The sequence below is a fragment of the Mus caroli genome, chromosome 2 (genome assembly GCF_900094665.2).
Source record: "Mus caroli chromosome 2, CAROLI_EIJ_v1.1, whole genome shotgun sequence".
Taxonomy (NCBI): domain Eukaryota; kingdom Metazoa; phylum Chordata; class Mammalia; order Rodentia; family Muridae; genus Mus; species Mus caroli.
The window spans coordinates 111,906,935-111,926,152 of NC_034571.1; the positions used below are offsets into that span (position 1 = coordinate 111,906,935).

Sequence of the window (19,218 nt, forward strand, 5' to 3'; positions counted from 1 at the left end):
AAACAGTGTTTAGAAAACACAATCTACATTTTCCTATTGCCATTTCATTTTGAGTCAGTACATATAGTTTTGATTTTTATGCCTTTAAAAATATTTTTTAAGAACTGGAGGACTGTAGCCAGGTATCTTCAACTCCAACACTTAGAGGCAAAGAAGTGCAGATCTCTGTGAGTTTAAGGCCAGCCAGGGCTTCACAGTGAAACCATTTCTAAAACAAACAAGAAGGTGATAATGGAGCCAGTGAGATGACATAGTGGGTAAAGGTGCCTTACACTCAGCTGACTGTGTAAGTTGATTCCGCAGGACCCATAGTGGAAGAAAACTGACTTTCACAGTCATGCTGTGACTTGCATGCCACATACATAATAAATAAATATAATATAAAATAAAAAATAATTTTGGCAGTATGCTGAATGTGGTAGCCCACATCTATAATCCAAGTTCCTAATAGATACAACCAGGAGGATCACAAGCTCAAGTCATTCTTGACTACATGTATATTTCAAGGGCCACCAAGTGTCTGTGAGACCTTGTCTGAAAATAAATGTTGGAGGGGCCCAAGGAGATGGCACAGTGATTAAAAGCAGTCTCTGCTGTTTTTAGATGATTTAGGTTTGAATCCCAGTACCCATGTGGCTGTTCACAACTGTATAACTCCATTCCCAGGAGATTTGACAGCTTCTTCTGACTAGCCAGGGCACTAGGCATGAATGATGTACATAAATACATGCAAACAAAATAGACACACCCAGGTCCTGGGATTAAACACAGTCCTCATGCTTATTTATCTTCCAGCAACTTAATAGATAAGTCCAAAGTTTAGAGTGTTGAAATAACATATTAGCCAGGACAGCCAGGGCTACACAGAGAAACCCTGTCTTGAAAAAACAAAACAATAACAAACAAACAAACAAACAAAAAAGAAATATCATATTATGTGCTATGCTGCTTGTAAGTAATGGATGAAGAGTTATTTGTTTTTGCTTTTTATAAGTAATGAAATTTAAAACCTTGTTTAGTTTTTTTTTTTCCTCCCAAAACGAGATTAAATACATTTATTTGTCTTTAAACTAGAGTTGCAAAACATAACAAACTATTCTTAATGAGTGAGTAGGTTGGTTGGTTGGTTGGTTGGTTGAGATAGGTCTCTAGTTCAAGGTAGCCTGGAATTTAGCAGAAGATGGCTTTGAACTCACAAAGGCAAGGCCATTTTGCCTCAGTCTCCTAAGTGCTGGGAATGGCAGCCATGAGCCACTACTGCCTTGATTTTTTTTTTTTTTCTCCTTTCTAGTTTAAGTAAAGTAGTTCCTGGTAAGCTTAATTTTTAGGTATTGATTTTTTTTTCAACTATACATATCTATTTATTGCGTGTATGTGTATATATGTACATGCCTGTATATGCTTTGAGGTGAGAGGACAATTTATGGGAGCCACCTTGCTAACCCTTGATTTTCTTAAAACAATTCATGGTCATTTTTAAACCCTTTCAGTCCTATAAGTCAATATTCTTAGCTCACCCGATCACCCATGGAAGAGTGGACTTTGAACCCAGAACATCATATTACTCTATACTGAACTACACACACAGCCCTGTTTGTTTGACTTTAAAAAATAGACTCTCTAAAACTTGTATTTGTTATCGTATCTGGTATTGTCCTTAAAGTGCCAGTTTTGAGCTAGGTATGATCATGCACCTCTGTAATTCCAGTACTTGGGGGGATCAGGAGGTCAGTGTGATCTTCAGTTACATAGGAGTTCCAGTCTAGCCTGGGCTACATGAGACCCTCTCTTAAAAAAAAAAAAAAAGGAAAAGAACAAAAATCCACACCTGGTTCTCCCAGACCTGGTGTCACAGCATGGCGAGAGGATAAGACAAGAGGATCCTAAGTTCCAGGCCAGCCTGAACTACATAGTAAGGTTCTAGCTTAGGTTTTAAAAGAAAAAGGTATCAATTCTGATTGATTGACTGATTGATTGATTACTTTATTTTAAAGTTTACTATAAACACATTACCTACCACAGAAGATCTGATGTTGAGACAATATGTTTATGGACCCAGGATACAGATTTATAAAGAAGACTGTGAGCTTCTTCGACAAAAGATTGACGAGTAAGAAAGTTTTATTTCCCCTGTGATTGTTTTTCGAGGGTTATAATAAACAAGTGATCTGTGTAGTATTTTAATTAGAAAAACAGCAGTATGGGAAAAAGAATGGAATTAACAGGCAGTATTATGAATAGAAACCCAATTCTGGGGGCTGGAGAGATGGCTTAGTGGTTAAGAGCACTGACTGCTCTTCCAGAGGTCCTGAGTTCAGTTCCCAGAAACCACATGGTGGCTCACAACCATCTGTAATGGGGTCCAATACACTCTTCTGGTGAATCTGAAGAGAGTGACAGTGTACTCATATACATAAAATAAGTAAATCTTTAAAAAAAAAAAAAAAGAAAAGAAAAGAAACCCAGTTCTGTCTACAATACTGTATAGCCTTGTATAAGCGATTTGCTTTCCTTTTCTACTTCATAAAGTAGTAATGATCCAGCACTTGGGAGGCAGAGGCAGGCGGATTTGTGAGTTCCAGGACAGTCAGGGGTACACGGAGAAACCCTGTATTAAAAATAAAATAAAATAAAGTAGTAGTGATATCTATTCAGTGGATACCACAAGGAATAGCCACTATTTGCACAAAATGTTTTATATCAGGATGAATAAAAAGATAAACTGAAATTATTATGTTATATTATAAATTAGTTGAAACAGAACATCTTCAAAATGATATAATACGCCCCCCCCACACACACAAACCAATAAGACAGGGTTTCTCTGTGTATCCCTGGCTGTGTTTCCCTGGTTAAGAGCACTTGCTTCAAAGTCATAAGGATAAGAGCTCTGATTCCAATATCCTATTCCAGGCCTATTTGGCCTCCAAGCCCAAAGATGTATTTATATGAATAAATAAATAAGCCTAAGAAACAAAACAGCCAGGCCACTCTGGTCTACATGATATCTTTTCTGGGAAAAATGATTGTATGTATTACTTGGTATGATGGCATAGGCCCTTTCATCCTTGTACTTAGGAAGCAGAGGCAGGCAGATCTCTGAATTCAAGGCCACCCAGGGTTGCAAAGTGAGATCTTGTCTCAAAATAGTGTAATAATAACAATTGTATAGTATTCAAAATCAAAGTTATTTTGGTGTTTCTAATTTTTGCTATATTTTCCCCTTAATTTACATACATAAAGTATAGTTTTACTTAGAATATAGCTCAATGCTTGGGTCTTTGTAAATATTACACCCAGATTTACAATTTATTTATAAAACTACTTTACCTAGAATTCAAAATAATGTTTATGTCATGCTATTTTAGTACTTACCTTTTGACCCAATCTAACAAAAATAAATAATCTTTACGTGTTGGGGTTTTTTGTTTTGTTTTGTTTTTTTCTTTGTGTGTGTGGTACAGGGGATTGACTTTAGGGCTTTGAGAGTACTAGGCATTTAATTTCTCTGCCACTGAGCTTTATCCTTAGCTGTACAGAGCAGATAGTTTTGAAGTTATTTTATGTGTGTGGGTGTTTTGTATGCATGTGTGTCTAGTGCCTGTGGAGGCCAGAAAGGGCTTCAAATCGCCTGAAATTGGAAATACATGGTGAGCTGCCATGTGGCTGGAGCTGTGGATTTGGAACTGGTCCTCTGGAAGAACTGTCAGTGTTCTTAACCACTGGGCCATCTCTCCAGCCTTACTTAGGTAGTTTTAAATTTAAAATTTAAAATAAAACTGTTAAGTATTTCATCTGGATATGGGGCATACACCCATAATCTCCATACTAAGGAAAAAAGATGGTAAATTCATAGCCATCCTGTGATAACTATATTCCAGGTCAGCTTGGGCTATGTAATCAGACCCTATCTTCAGAAGAACAAGCAAATGCAATAAGGACCTCTGTTGTATGGTTAAAAGGACCTGAGGTCAAACCTCTAGCACCAGTGTAAAAGATGGCAGCACAAGCATCTTCAATCTCAGCTCCTACCGGAAGATGGGAGGCAGAGACAAGAGACCTTAGCTGCTCAAGGGTCATGTAACCTGCTATACACAGCATTAGAAAAACAAAAAAGGGATTCGGGTCTTAAACAGGTGATATCAAGATTGTCCTCTGACCTCCACACACATGCCCATAGACACACACTAATGTGCACATATACACATTGTGTACTCAACAAACAAGGGGAAAAGAAGGAACAAACAAAAAATGATGGTAGACCAATTGTCTGATTCTACTTTGTTCATTCAACATATTTATTTAGCACCTGCTGTTTATCAGAATCTATATTAACTACTAGGGCTCATCACTGAATAAGACAGATAAGATTCTTAATATTGTTTTAGAAAGTGAAATGCAGGTGCCTGGACAGGTCGCTAGCGAGTATGAGTACAAGAAGCTCACTACTGCCTGTAACTCCAGTCAGGAGATTGATGCCCTCTCCTTAACTCTTTGGTTTCTTTCACGTACATAGTGTACATAAACTCCTTCAAGTACACACAAACACACACACACATACATACATACATACATACATAAATAAAGCTTTCAAAAAATGGAATCTAGCCTTAAAAAGTAGAAGCTTATTTAGATTTGTTTTGTTGTTTGTTATATTTTATAATTTTGTGTTGAGGATATATATAGTTCAGTGGAGCACTTGAATAAATTTGCATAAGGGTCTAGCCTAATTCTCAGTATCACAAGTGTCTTCTTTGTTTTAGAGATTTACTTCCTCTATTTATTAGTAAATATTGAAAGGATAACAGCTTTCTTATTGTTTTCTTTTTTGAACAATGTCTCATTGCCAGGCCAAGCCACAGCAGCCTTAATATTCATGGTGTGTGCCACTATGCCAGGTTAACTTTGCTGTGTTTTATAAATGCTATCTTGTACAGGTTACATAAACTTTGAGCTAAATTGAGAACTTTTACTTTAAAAACTAACTACAACTTCACATCAATTATACAATGATATCTTAAACTTGAAAGCACTGCTTTCACTCACAGTAAGCAAACAGAGTGTAGGAATCCTTTTTAGAAAGTTTTTGATTTGTACCACTCCTTTTTAATTTTTTTACTTTAAAATTTTATTTTTATTATTTTAAAGTGTGTGTGTGTGTGTGTGAGAGAGAGAGAGAGAGAGAGAGAGAGAGAGAGAGAGAGAGAGAGAGGTCCAAAGAAGCCAGGTGTTGGAGTTTCTAGAGCTGGAGTTAATAGCAATTCTAAGCCACCCAGTGTGGGTGCTGGAAACTGAACTCAGGTCCTCCAAATAACAAGCTCTTAACCACTAAAATTAGTACTTATATATAAGTTCTTTTTTGTTTGTTTGTTTTTTTGAGACAGTGCCTCAAAAGAGACTGAAGTCTAGGCTGGTTATTCTAGGCAATCCTCCTGCCCCAGTCTCTAAAGTGTTAGGAATACAGGTGTGTACCATCCCTTGATTGCAAATGCAGCCATCTTATACAATTCCATATGTACAGTATCTGCTTTGCATAAAACAATAAATAATATAGGCAATGTACAGGTAGTGGTAGGAAGGTATCATCCTGGAGGTAGTCAGATTTTTGTAAGGAAGGTACATTAGCCTTGATGTAGTGTAGGCTATGGAGAACTAGGGGCAGTCATTTCTGGAAAAGCCAAATGCCTGAACTGAGGAAGAAGTAAAAACAAACAACCCCAAGGAGCAGATGTACAGAGTACTACAGTCGCCATCCAGGTGTGGGCCTTCAAGGGTAGGAAGCTTGAATTTTCAGAATTATTGGCTTGAGTAATGGAGAGGAGGCCCTCAGGAGTGAGGGGTAATGTTAGCTGGCAAGGTCTCTAGAGGGTCTTGGTTAACTGCTGCCTGAATGAAGATTTTGGTGGTGGGCTGAAGTGATCCTGAACAGCCTCCAGAGGCTGCTGCACTTGCTGGGATTCTGACCTCCGGAGTTTAGAGCCTAAACTCTTAGTGGTCATGCAAGGAATGAATCCCAAAACATATTGGGAAGATAGAGCAAGCAGAGGGACACCATGATGGGCTGTGGGAGTAAGTCATTGGGGGAAGTTTGAGAATCCCAAGATGGGAGGACTAGAGTTTGGGACTCTTGGTCTAATCTACCATGCCCATGGAGGCTGAGAGTCTCAGGGACTCGGCCTAGATCTGTCCTAAGACTCAAAATCAAGTCTTTGCCCTTTTTTTGCTGAACACCCTGGAAGCTGGGATCTTAGTAATTCAGAAATTCAGGTGCTACCCTCTCCTACTGCCATCTCTACCCCCTCCAAGTCCTGCCATCACCTAAAGGTACCAATGACCAATGGACTCTGGCCTCTCTGACCCTGGGATCTATCCCACTTCCCAGCATCATTGAGACATTGTGTGTGTGTGTGTGTGTGTGTGTGTGTGTGTGTGTGTGTGTGTGTTTCAAGACAGGATTTGTCTTTGTAGCCCTGGCTGTCCTGGAACTCACTCTGTAGGCAAGGTTGTCCTTGAATTTACAGAGATCAGCCAGCCTCTGCCTTCTGAGTGCTGGGATGAAAAGTGTGCCCAACCACATTCTTTTTTTTTTAAAGATTTATTTATTGATTATATGTAAGTACACTGTAGCTGTCTTCAGACACTCCAGAAGAGGGCGCCAGATCTTGTTACGGATGGTTGTGAGCCACCATGTGGTTGCTGGGATTTGATCTCCGGACCTTTGGAAGAGCAATCGGGTGCTCTTACCCACTGAGCCATCTCACCAGTCCCGCCCAACCACATTCTTAATTTTTGTTCTTTAAATGTTGAATAATCATGCTAGCTGCGTACCCTGAGTGAATTACTCCTGTGTAGGGAAAAAAAAAAACTAGAAATAATTGTTTGGCTGTATGTTTAAGCTTGTTTATTCAAGCAGAATTCTAAATCCTGTATTAACATTGTTTGTTTTAGATTAAAGATATCTGCATTGAACCAAAATAAACTACTGGCGGATGTAAATAGGAACTTGTGGGAAAGGGTGAAAGACTACTCGGATGAAGAGGTATTGTATGCCGTTTTCTGGACAAGAATGACACATTTTGATACATTTGGAACTGTTGCTTAGCCTGCTGTGGTGATATTCCCAACCTTTACTTGTAGCACTTAGAAGGCAGAGGCAGGTGGATATCTGAGTTCAAGGCCAGCCTGAACTACAGAGCTAGTTCCAGTACAGCCAGGACTACACAAGGAAACCCTGTGTCAAAAAAACAAACAAAAAAGACCTGTTACTTGATAGTATGGAGTTTTAAAATTTAGTCTTAGATCTAATGTGTTACTGTGGTCTTATCTAATTATTACCAAGTAATTGTTAAATATAACCTTTCTAATGTATGATATCTAATTTAACCTGGAAAAATATATATGATGTTCTTTTTTTTTGCATTTTCCTTTGGTTTAAATGAAGGTTTCCTTTAACTGATTAGCTATTTTCCATGTACCCTAATATATAATCATGCTTTGTTAATTAAGAGCCAATCATTTTCTAGTTTATAAAATAAGTGAAAGAATCAAAACTGAAGTTTTTGATTATATTCTTAAATAGATATGCAGAGCCTAAGTGTGGTGGCTTATACCTGTGATCACAGCACTTCAGAGGCAGAAGCTGAAGGAGCACACATTTAAGACTAGCCTGATCTGTACAGTGACTTCCAGCTCGCCAATTTGCAAATGAAAAATTCTTGTCTTAGGAATCGGAATCTAGATTAGGCAAAACCCAGCACAGGCAACTGAACTCGCCTTCCCAGACCTTACTTACCTTCTCTGATTTGTTCTTAGTAACATGTACTCTTTAACTCTCTCATACAGCTGAAGAACTATGGAATTTACCTTAACAAAATCAAATCACGCTATACCAAGATGACAAAAGTCTTCACTCACCAAGGAAAAGTAGCTCTGTATAACAAATTGGTGCATTCAGCTGAGGTAACTTGAGATGGTGGATATATAGTAATGTATAGTAGATATAAAATACGACATGCTTCTTAGGAGACATGTAAATGAAGCTTGGATGAAAGTTTGTTTATAAAAAGTGAGGTTCTAGAAACCAGAAGCTTCAGGTTTTGGCACTGGGAGTTAAATAAAGTATAGTTACTAATATGGCCTATGTCTTGCATGTTGTCATCCATTTTACATATTGAGATAAAATACTTGTGATTCTGTGTCCCTATTCACACAGAAGGCAGTATTATCTTCTTTATATCCATATTCAGTTGCAAATGTATATGCATGTGTTTATCCTTTTTCTTTCAAAAAGGACTTACACACAAGGCTGAAACTGTAGCTCAGTGGTAGGACATTTGTTCGGTCTCTCATTTGAGAGACATAAGTGGGATGCTCGTGCCAGTGAGCACAAGCATTTATGCATGTACACAAGAGCAAGCACAGTAGCCTAGTGCTGCTTAGTAAGTACCAACAAACAAGTACATGAAGTGTTTTATACAGTTTCATCTTTTATAGAAATAAAAATTCAAAAATGGTTGTGCCTGTTGCACACACCTACAGGAAACTGAGGCGGGAGTATTGCTGTAAGTTCTGGATCACATAGCAAGAACCTGTCTCAATAATAACAGCAATACAAACAAACAAACTAAAACACACACTTAAAGGCTGTAGTTCTGTTTGGCCTGTGTCCATCTGATCACAGAAAAAAAAAATTAACCTTTTTTAAAGCAATAAATATCAATATCCATACAGAATAACTTCGTCTTTTTACATTAAAAAACAAATTAAGTCCAGACTAAAAGTCTTGACCTCAAAATTTGCCTGTTCATGCCAGTTTGGTGGCACGGGCCTGTAATCCTAGCTACTTGAAAGTCCAAGGCAGGAATATCACAAGTTCAGCATCAGCCTAGGCAATTGAATTGTAAGACCCTGACTTTAAATAAAAAGTGAAGGGGAAAAAAAAAGACAGGAATAAAGGGCAGTAGTGTAGATCATGTGACTAGCATGTTCAGTCACTGGTATTGCCAAATAAAAAAGGGAAACAAATTTACCCATTTATAATCACGACAGTAATTAAAAGTATTAAAGGATAGTTTGGAGTTTAAGGTTTACAATCTATAATATTTTGTGTTTAGAATGAGAAGAAGAAACTTCAGATAAAAATAAATGAGATGGACACTATGCTCAAGAAGATCAATAACTGTCTCGCTGAAGTGGAAACAGGTAAAGTCTTGCTTTCCTCTATGGCTGAGGATAGAGTGCAGTGAAAGAACACCTGCCTAGCATGCAGAAGGCCTTAGGCTCGACTCCCGCAACTACACAAACTTAAAGGATAGTTTTCTATAGAGGCTTCTATAAGTTAGAAAGTTTGGTCTTACTATGCTGTCTTAGCAGCTTGAGTACTTAAAGTGGAGCAAAATAAAACCCTTTTTTGGGCTAATGAGTTGGTTCAGTGCATAAAGGTGCTTGCCACCAAGCCTGATGACCTGAGTTTGATTCCTGGGGCCCACATGGTGGAAGAAAAGAACTGATTCCCATGTGTTTTCCTCTGATCTTCATAGGCATGCTGTGGTGCGTAACCCACCTTCCAAAATAAATAACCGTAATAAAAAATGATAATAAATTCTGGTTCGCTATAATCATCCATAACAGTAAAGAAGAAATGTCCAAAAAAAATTAAGTTCTTTTGCAAAGCTCTTCATAACCTATACCATAATCTTGTATGGCTTTGCTTATTTGGGGTACAGAGTCTGTATAGCCCAGGGTGGCCTAGAATTTGCCTGAGCTACTCTTGAACTTGTGATCTTCCTGCCTTGCCTACCAAGTGCTGTGTTATGAGTGTGTGTCTCCATGCCCAGTATTCTGGGGTTTTGTTTTTTAATCACACTTGTTTGTTTGTTTGTGTAATTTTAATGTTATTTGTTTATTTATGAGATTTTTCTTTTACTTTCTTGTTCCCTGGTCCTTAGTCTGTTTCCTTTTTTTGACACTGCTGATTATTCTTTTCTTCCTAAACTATTTATTTCATTTACCCTCTGAGGCATTACAACACCAAACTCTAATTCCGTTATTTCTGGGCTTTCCTTTTAGCTCCTATGTGGGCCTCTCTTACTCAAACTAACCCATCAGTACCCAGGCCAGGTGATTCATGACTGCCTATAACTCTAGATCCAGGGGATCCAACATCCTTTCCTGGCATCCTCAGGCATACACTCATACACACAGGCACATGCAAACTTATGTACATACACACACACACACACACACACACACACACTCAAACACACACACATAGAGCGAGAGGTAAAATTAGCATGCTTTAGTAAAAAAGCATGTTTTTTAAAACATCCCTAGCACTGTGAATTGCATAGAAAAAATATGTAATACATGCATCCTGCATTTAATTGAAAATGAATATATGAATATTATAGTTTTAAAATAACTTACATCATTACTTTACTTTCTACTTCATAATAAAAGAAATAGAAGCCTTTAGACTAGACCTTTCATTCTTTCTTCCTTCTTTTCTCTCCCCTAACACCAATCTTCCCATTTAAACTGATTTTGCCAGGTGTGGTAGTGCATACCCTGTAATACCAGTACTCAGGAGGCTGAGACAGAAGATTTGCTAATGAGGCCAGCCTGAACTCCATAGTGAGTACTAGGCTACCCAGCCCTATATAGCAAGATACTATCTCTTTTTAAAAAATCAAATAAATGATTTCTATTATATCTTCTCAGTAATCTTATATTGACTCCTCCCTTTATCATATCCATTTAATTTACATACCTCGATGTCATCTTTAAAGCGTCCGTAGGGGTGTGGTTTAGTTTCTTAAGTGTTGGCTTAGCATGCACAGAACCCTGGGATTCCATCCCCAACAGCATCTGATGAAGTCAGGTATGAATGTACATGCCTATGACCACAGCACTCGGAAGATTAAGGCCTCAAGTTACAGGTCATTTTCAGCTATATAACTAAGTTCAAGGTCATCCTGAGGTACTTAAGACTCTTAAAAAAAGAGGAAAAAAAATAATTGGGTAAATCTGGCTCAAAACTTGCAGTCCCAGCATTTGGAAGGCCAAGGTAAGAAGACTGCCTTAATCTCAAGACTGGTGTGGGTTACATTTTTGAGTTCTAGGCTAACCTGAATAGTAGGAGATCCTTCAGAAAGGGGGAGAAAAGAACTAGAGAGGTGACCCAACAGTTTGTGGGAACTGTCTGCTCTTCCAGAGGACCTCAAGTTCTATTCCCAGCACCCACATAGTGGTTGTAGCTGCATCCCCAGGGGACCTAATGGCCTCTTCTGACCTCAGAGGGCACTAGGCATGCATGTGGTACATAGACAAAACACCCATTTACAAATAATAAATTTGTTTAGAAGCCTTCTACACCCCATATAAAAAGCAAATATAAATAACAAGGCTGGAATGGAGTTTGTTGACAGAGTATTTTCAAGTCTCTGGATTTGATTTTCTCAGGACTGAAAGAAAAAAAAACCCACAGAAGGAAAAACACAGCAGCTATGCTTCCCTCCCCTCTTTAGGTAGCACTAAATGGCTACCCTTTTCTTCTTTCATTACTCATTTTTCAAATTTGCTTAGTTTGTAACTTTTTGTTTGTTTATTTGTTTGTTTTTGTTTTTCGAGGCAGGGTTTCTCTGTATAGCCCTGGCTGTCCTGGAACTCACTTTGTAGACCAGGCTGGCCTCGAACTCAGAAATCCACCTGCCTCTACCTCCAGAGTGCTGTGATTAAAGGCGTGCACCACCACACCTGGCAGTTTGTAACTTTTATATGATGGTACTCAGAAATAAGAACACATTAGTAGCCCAAACCAAATATGATTTGTGCCCTTGTGGAATTTTTTTTTCCTCCCATGTCCTATCATGTAGGATATACTGACCTCTAAAATGGTTGAGAGTGTCCTTAAACACCTGATGCTTCTTCCTCCACCTCCGCAGTACAGAGACTGTACATGTACTACCATCCCCGCTCCTTAAGCAACTTTTAATCCAGAAGCAACTGTAGACACTAAACAAATAAGCTGGGTATGCTATTACACACTTGATATCTCAGTCTGTAGGCGACAGAGTCTAGAGGATCAGGAGTCTGAGGCTAGCCTGTGTTACACAAGACCTTTGTTCAAAAACACAAAAACACCAAATCATCCTTCCCCCAAAAGTAATTTCATAGTAAATTCTGTGGATGATATTATAAGGTACTGGGATACTTCAATAGAAATCTGATCTAGTTAAGAGGTCAAAGCAGCCTTACCTATACAGAAGAGACTTTACAGCTAAAATATGAAAGATGAATAGGAGTAAAAAGAAAAAAGAGAAGCCAGGCATGGTTCACATCACTAATCCCATCACTTGAAAAGCTGAGGCAGGAGGATTACTGTATGAGGCCAGCCTGAACTACAGAGTAAAACAGTTTCTTTATAACACATACACAGATAAATGTGTGTTCATGCACACACATACAAAAAACAACAGACTATTCACAATTAACACATTTAGTAAACCCATACCAACTACATGTGTTTGAAGATAGAGATAAAGTAAAATAGAGAACAGGAGGGAATGTCTTCTAAAAGCTTGATTTGTTATTGGGACTAGGCATAGGACAGCCTCTCAAGGAACTCTAAATATGCTTATAAGAAGTGAACTATCACAGTCAGCTATTGGATGGATCACAGGACCCCCAATGGAGAAGCTAGAGAAAGTACCCAAGGAGCTAAAGGGGTCTGCAACCCTATAGGTGCAACAACAATATGAACTAACCAGTACCCCCCAGAGCTCGTGTCTCTAGCTGCATATGTATCAGAAGATGGTCTAGTCGGCCATGAGTGGAAAGAGAGGCCCATTGGTAGTGCAAACTTTATATGCCTCAGTACAGGGGAACGCCAGGGCCAAGAAGTGGGAGTGGGTGGGTAGGGGAGTGGGGGGGGGTATAGGGGACTTTTGGGATAGCATTTGAAATGTAAATGGAGAAAATACCTAATAAGAAAAAAGAGAGAGAGGGAGGGAGGAGGGAGGGAGGGAGAGAGAGAGAGAGAGAGAGAGAGAGAGAGAGAGAGAGAGAGAGAGAGAAAGAGAGAGAAAGAGAGAGAAAGGAAAAGAAAGGGAAAGGAAANGAAAGGAAAGGAAAGGAAAGGAAAGGAAAAGTGAACTAGCCGTGTGTTTATTAAGCACTAACAGCGCTAATGGCGCTATAGAGCTTGGGTTTGAATAGATAAGTAAATGCAAGCTGGTTGTCATGGTGCACATCTGTAATCTCAAGCACTGTGGAGGTTGAGTTAGTGTCTGCATGATGAATTCCAAACCAGCCCGAGCTACATAGTCAAACCCTATCTTAAAAAGGGGGGTAGGGGGGATATTTTTGAGGTAAAATGCAAGCTTGGAGTAGGCACTGTAATCCCAGTCCTTAGAAGGTAAGGGCAGGAAGATCAAGAGTTAGGTCAGCTTACTCAGTGGTCCAGCTGGTGCTTTATGAGACCCAGTTTCAAAAAGGAAAACATTTCAATGCTAACATGAGACAAACTGAGCATGGTGACACACCTGTTATCCTAGTTACTTGGGAGACTTTGGCAGGAAGATCACAGGTTTATGGCTGGCCTGAACAAGGCTGTCTCAAAGGTACTAGAAAGCATCAAGAGCACTAGATGCATAAGCTTGTTGATGAACCCACTTAGGAGGAAAGAAATGACTCCCAAAAGTTGTCTGCTGACCTCAAGTGCTCACCACACTCACATTACACACAATCATACACACACACACACACACACACACACACACACGTACATACATGAACACTAATAATAGTTTTAAGATGAGATCACTGTCATTAGCTCAGAGTTCACTTATATGATACCAAAAGTCTTTGAAATCATAGTTCAGGATTTTATTGGCAGAGGATGGGTATTTGGGAAAACAGTATAAATTCCTAATATTTCATTTGACCATCTATTTATCTGATATCTAATATATCTCTAATGCTTGATGTTTACCTTAGAAACTAAGAATTTGGAGAATGAAGAGAAAAATGATGCCATGGAAGAATGGGATTCTGAAATGAGAGATGCAGAGAAAGGTAACTAACTTAGTTAAGGTGACAAGGAGAACAGCACTGTTGAGTTCATTCACATGTTAGATGAGATTAGCTTAGGTCAGAATTTTTCAGTAAACTAAGTGAAAAAAATCTAAGTTTCACATTTCTCCTGGTGTCCTTTTTATGCTTGTTTTGTTTTGTTTTGTTTTTTATAGAACTGGAACAGCTGCAAACTGAAGAAGAGGAGCTTCAGAGGTCAGCTGACAGTTGGGTGTTAAAACATGTTAAGGCGCCAGATGTGCTCACTCATATGTTTTGATCCCTGTGCATTTTAGGTCCACCTGGTCTACATAGGGAGCTTCAGGCTAGCCCTAGCCAAGGCTACATAGTCTCTCTCTCTCTCTCTCTCTCTCTCTCTCTCTCACACACACACACACACACACACACACACACACACACACAGAGCAATGCACATAAAATAAAAATGAATACATTTAGGAAAAGAAAGAAATTACATGTAAATAATGACCAAGCCAATAAAATTTGAGTTGACAAATATTAATTTGACAGATAGTAATGTCAACTGAAATTAAGTTGGTATGGGTATGTTGGTACTTCCTTATAATCTTAGCAGACAGAAGGCTGAGACATAAAGATTGCTGTAATTCAAGGTTAATAGGTAGATGAGATAGGCTTTGAACCCATAAAGATCTGCCATCAATGCTGGGGTCAAAGGTGTGCAACATCATAGCCAACCTCTACCTCAGCTTTTAAGACAGAGTTTCTCATGAACCCAGAGCTCACCGATTAGCTAGACTGACTGGCCAGCAAGCACCAGGATTCATCTGTCTCTGAAGGATCTGTCCCAACACTATTAGAACACCTTGCTTTGTCTTTACTGGGTGCCAGGGATCCAAACTCGGCTCCTTCAGCTTTCACAGGGAAACCTCATCCACTGAGTCAACTCCCCATCCCCAAAACATTGTGTTACTATTCTGAACTCTAACAAATACTTTGTTTTTCTGTGAATACCTGATTTTATTTGCAGAAAATTCTTAGAAGTAGAGACACAGAAAACGCAGACCCTTGCTCAGATAGAATTTATAAAAGAACAAACAACTAAAACTGAAGAATTACTGGATCAACTGAGGTAAGCAAAAGTAGATAGCATTCAGTTTCTGGTCTATCCTGTACCTTATTTATTGCTATAGACCTTTGGAGGATTTGGGTGGGTTATTATTAATGTTGTTTAAAGTTAGGCTTTCTCTATGTTGTCCATCCTGGCCTAGAATTTCTGGATCCAAACAATTGCCGTGCCTCAGCTTCTTGAGAATACCCACATTCCAACATCCCAATACCCAGCCATTGCTATGGCCTTAAACACCCACAGCTGTGGCTCTCACCCTCCTTATTCTGCTGCGCTTCAATAAAGCTCCTCATGTCAGGTGACTCCCCCGACCATAAATTATGTTATTGCTACTTCATAAGTGTAATTTTGCTGCTGTTACTAATTGTAATGTAAATATGTGTGTTTTACAGTGGTCTTAGACAACCACTTTGAAAGGGTTGTTTGACTCTCAAAGGTTGAGAACCACTAACTGACCTTTTAAAAAAAAAAAGTCAGTGTATTTCAAACCTGAGGTAAAAACGTCTAGGAGAGTAAACTCATGAGCTTAAAATACTTTAAAATATTTTTGTGTCTGGAAAACTGGTTCAGTGGTTAAGTGTACTGATCTTGCAGAAGACCCAGTTCATTTCCCAGTACCCACATGGTCGCTCACAACTACCTATAATCAGTTTCTCAGGGATCCAATGCCACCTTCTTACCTCAGGAGCCTCCCTCCTATATACACTCAGGCACACACATATACACATAAAATAAGATGAATATTCTTTAAAATATATCTTTAACACTTCTTTTAATGATTACTTTTTTAAAGGATTATTTATTTTATATATGAGAGTATACTGTCTCTATCTTTAGACACACCAGAAGAGGGCATTGGATCCCATTGCCGAAGTTGTGAGCCACCATGTGGGTACTGGGAATTAGACTTAAGACCTGTGGAAGAGCAGTCTTTTTTAATTAGATGTTTTCTTCATTTACATTTCAAATGTTATCCTCTTTCCTAGTTTCCTCTCCAAAAATCCCATATACCCTCCCCCACTCCCCCTGCTCCCCAACCCACCCATTCCCACTTCCTGGCCCTGGCATTCCTCTCTACTGGGGCCTAGAATCTTTGCAAGACCAAGGGCCTCTCTTCCCACTGATGGCCAACTAGGCCATCCTCTGCTGCATATGCAGCTAGAGACACAAGGTCTGGGGGTACTGGTTAGTTCATAATGTTGTTCCACCTATACGGTTGCACACCCGTTCAGCTCCTTGGGTACTTTCTCTAGCTTCTCCACTGGGGACCCTGTGTTGCATCCAATAGATGACTGTGAGCATCCACTTCTGTGTTTGCCAGGAGACAGCTATATCAGGGTCCTGTCAGCAAAATCTTGTTGGTATATGCAAAAGTGTCTCTCCAGTCCCTCTTTAACACTTTTTATCAAATAGATCCCCTTCCCCTCCAATATATGATCTAAGTTTCAAATACATAAGATTGACCCAAGTGTTGTTGAACATACCTGTAATCACAGCACTTGGGAAGCAGAGGCAAGAGAATTATTATAAGTTCTTGATCAGCCTCATTTACATGGCAAGTTCTCAGCCAACCAGAGTACACAGTTAGACTTGACTCAAAAAAAAGACAACCCACAAACAAACAAAAAGCACAAGACTGTGTAATCATATTTTCTTTTCCAAGATTTTGTTTTAGGTTGTTTGTCCTCAAAAGGTGTCTATTAGTCATAAAGCTTCCACTGGTGATCAATCTGTGTGTGTGTGATGTTTCACAAATTTTTGAGTTATTTTTGTACAAGGGTTAATTTGTTCTTATTTTACTCTATGTGCCTATTTTAGTATATGTGCTGCCAAAGTTGTTGTATCGTGTTTTGAGATACCATCTCACTGTGTGACACAGGCCAGCCTAAACTCAAGGGGATCTGTCTGCTTCAGCCTCCCACGGGCTAGGATGGAAAATGTGTGTCGTTCTTCCAACTTGGCCATTCAAATTATTTAAATAGATAATTTCCCAATCCAGTGCTCCTATTGGTACTATATGAATGATATCACAAATTCTTCATTTGGGATTGTAATTTCTTGGCTTGAACCCCCAGCATTGGGAAGGAAGGAAGGAAGGAAGGGTAGACTTACTTGTTGTTCTTGTTTGTCCTTCTCTAGTTTGTCTGAGTGGGATGTCATTGAGTGGAGTGATGATCAAGCTGTATTTACCTTTGTCTATGATTCCATAGAACTCATCATCACCTTTGGAGAGCCACTAGGTAAGAAGCAAAGCTAAAATGATCTCTACAGAAAAATAAATGACTGTACTCTCTAAAGAGAAAAACCTACATTTTATTATAATAGTATCTTTTAACAAAATGACAATACTGCTGAGAATCTCAGAAGAATAAGGGACTTTAATAATAATAGTTTGGGGAAGTTTGCTAGAGATCAAACCCAGGAACTCCTACATGCTAAGTTTATGCTCTACTATCTCACTACGAAAGAATTGTATGTTGTAGAACAAAGAATATATGTAGAACAAAGAATATAGTAGAACATGGTGGCATGGCTAGACAGGATCATCTGCTACCTGGTGAGACCCTATCTCAGAAGACAACAAACAACAAGAATAAAAAGATAGTTGGTTTTGAGTTCTTTTAGATAATGAAATTATCTCTATCCAAATAATGTTTTTTCCCTGTGTGTGTGTGTGTGTATTCTGTTAGAGAATTTACTTGAATCGCTGTTCTTCTTCTTCTTTTTTTTTTAAAGATTTATTTATTTATTATATGTAAGTATCCTGTAGCTGTCTTCAAACACCCCAGAAGAGGGTGTCAGATCTCATTACCTCTGGTTGTGAGCCACCATGTGGGTGCTGGGATTTGAACTCAGGACCTCTGGAAGAGCAGTCGGCACCTTTAACTGCTGAGCCATCTCTCTAGCCCTTTTAAGTTTTACTCTTAATATGTATATGTTTTTCAGCATGTGTGTATATGTATGTATATGTGGACACCCACAGGGACAGGAGAACCTGTTGGATCCCTTGAAGCTGGGAATTGCAAGAGATTGTGAGCCTGATGTGCTGGGAACCAAACTAAAGCATCTCTCTCCACCTCACAGCTGTTTTCTTCATGCTATCTGTAGTACCTAGGACACACAAGAATTTAATAAAACGTCCATCAAAAAGACAAGACTTGGAATTTGAGAAGCAAGAAGTAACTTACACCTAGTAGATATGGAGACGTTGGTCCCACTGTCTTCATAAGGCTTTACTTGATGTTTTATTTGTTTGAGACAAGGTCTCAGAATGTATACTTAGCTGGCCCCAAATTCAGAGATCTACCTGCCTCTGCCTTCTGAATGCAGTTGATGTGCACCTTGTACCTGTTTGATTCTTGGGAAAAAAAATGTTTGCACTGAAATTAATTTAGTCAAGGGAGTTTGTGATATTTTTCAGTTATAAAATACATTCTCTGTGTACTGAGGTGACCCAGGAACCAGATAGTGTTGGCTTGGCTGTTTTTCTCTCTGTTTTGGTTGTTGACTTTATTTTCCATAATTTCCCCGAGTTTTTGTGGGGTTTTTTGTTTTTTTTGTTTTGTTTTGTTTTTGCTTTATGTTTTTGTTTTTTTGTTTGGTGGGTACAGGTTGTTGTGTTTTAGTTTATCAGGATAGGCTCTCTGTTTAACCATAGCTGTGCTAAAACTCATTCCATAGACCGGGCTAGCCTCAGACTTAGATTTGCCGAACTACATTCTAAGTGCTGGGATTAATGACATGTACCACCAAGCCTAGGTCACAAATTGGTTTTGATGTGACCCAAGCCTGAAGGCAGGCACAGTAGCATATGCCTTTAATTCTAGCACTCAACAGGCTGTAGCAGATGATCTCTGAGTTCAAGGCAGCCATAGTACATAGAAAAAACCGGCCTCAAAAAGAAGGAGGAGGCCGGGCGGTGGTGGCGCACGCCTTTAATCCCAGCACTTGGAGGCAGAGGCAGGCGGATTTCTGAGTTCTAGGCCAGCCTGGTCTACAAAGTGAGTTCCAGGACAGCCAGGGCTATAAAGAGAATCCCT

General features: G+C 39.1%; 1 protein-coding gene across 4 annotated transcripts in view; it reads left to right on the forward strand.

The window, feature by feature from the left end:
- Positions 1-19,218, forward strand: part of Knl1 (kinetochore scaffold 1) — a 64,898-nt gene that overhangs the window by 33,843 nt on the left and 11,837 nt on the right. For all 4 annotated transcript variants that reach the window (XM_029484719.1, XM_021156287.2, XM_021156286.2 and 1 more), the window contains exons 12-19: positions 1,995-2,110; positions 6,949-7,039; positions 7,843-7,959; positions 9,114-9,201; positions 13,996-14,073; positions 14,247-14,286; positions 15,080-15,181; positions 17,318-17,418. In XM_029484719.1, coding sequence (XP_029340579.1) covers positions 1,995-2,110; positions 6,949-7,039; positions 7,843-7,959; positions 9,114-9,201; positions 13,996-14,073; positions 14,247-14,286; positions 15,080-15,181; positions 17,318-17,418 — 733 coding nt within the window. The remainder of the gene's footprint in view (positions 1-1,994; positions 2,111-6,948; positions 7,040-7,842; positions 7,960-9,113; positions 9,202-13,995; positions 14,074-14,246; positions 14,287-15,079; positions 15,182-17,317; positions 17,419-19,218) is intronic.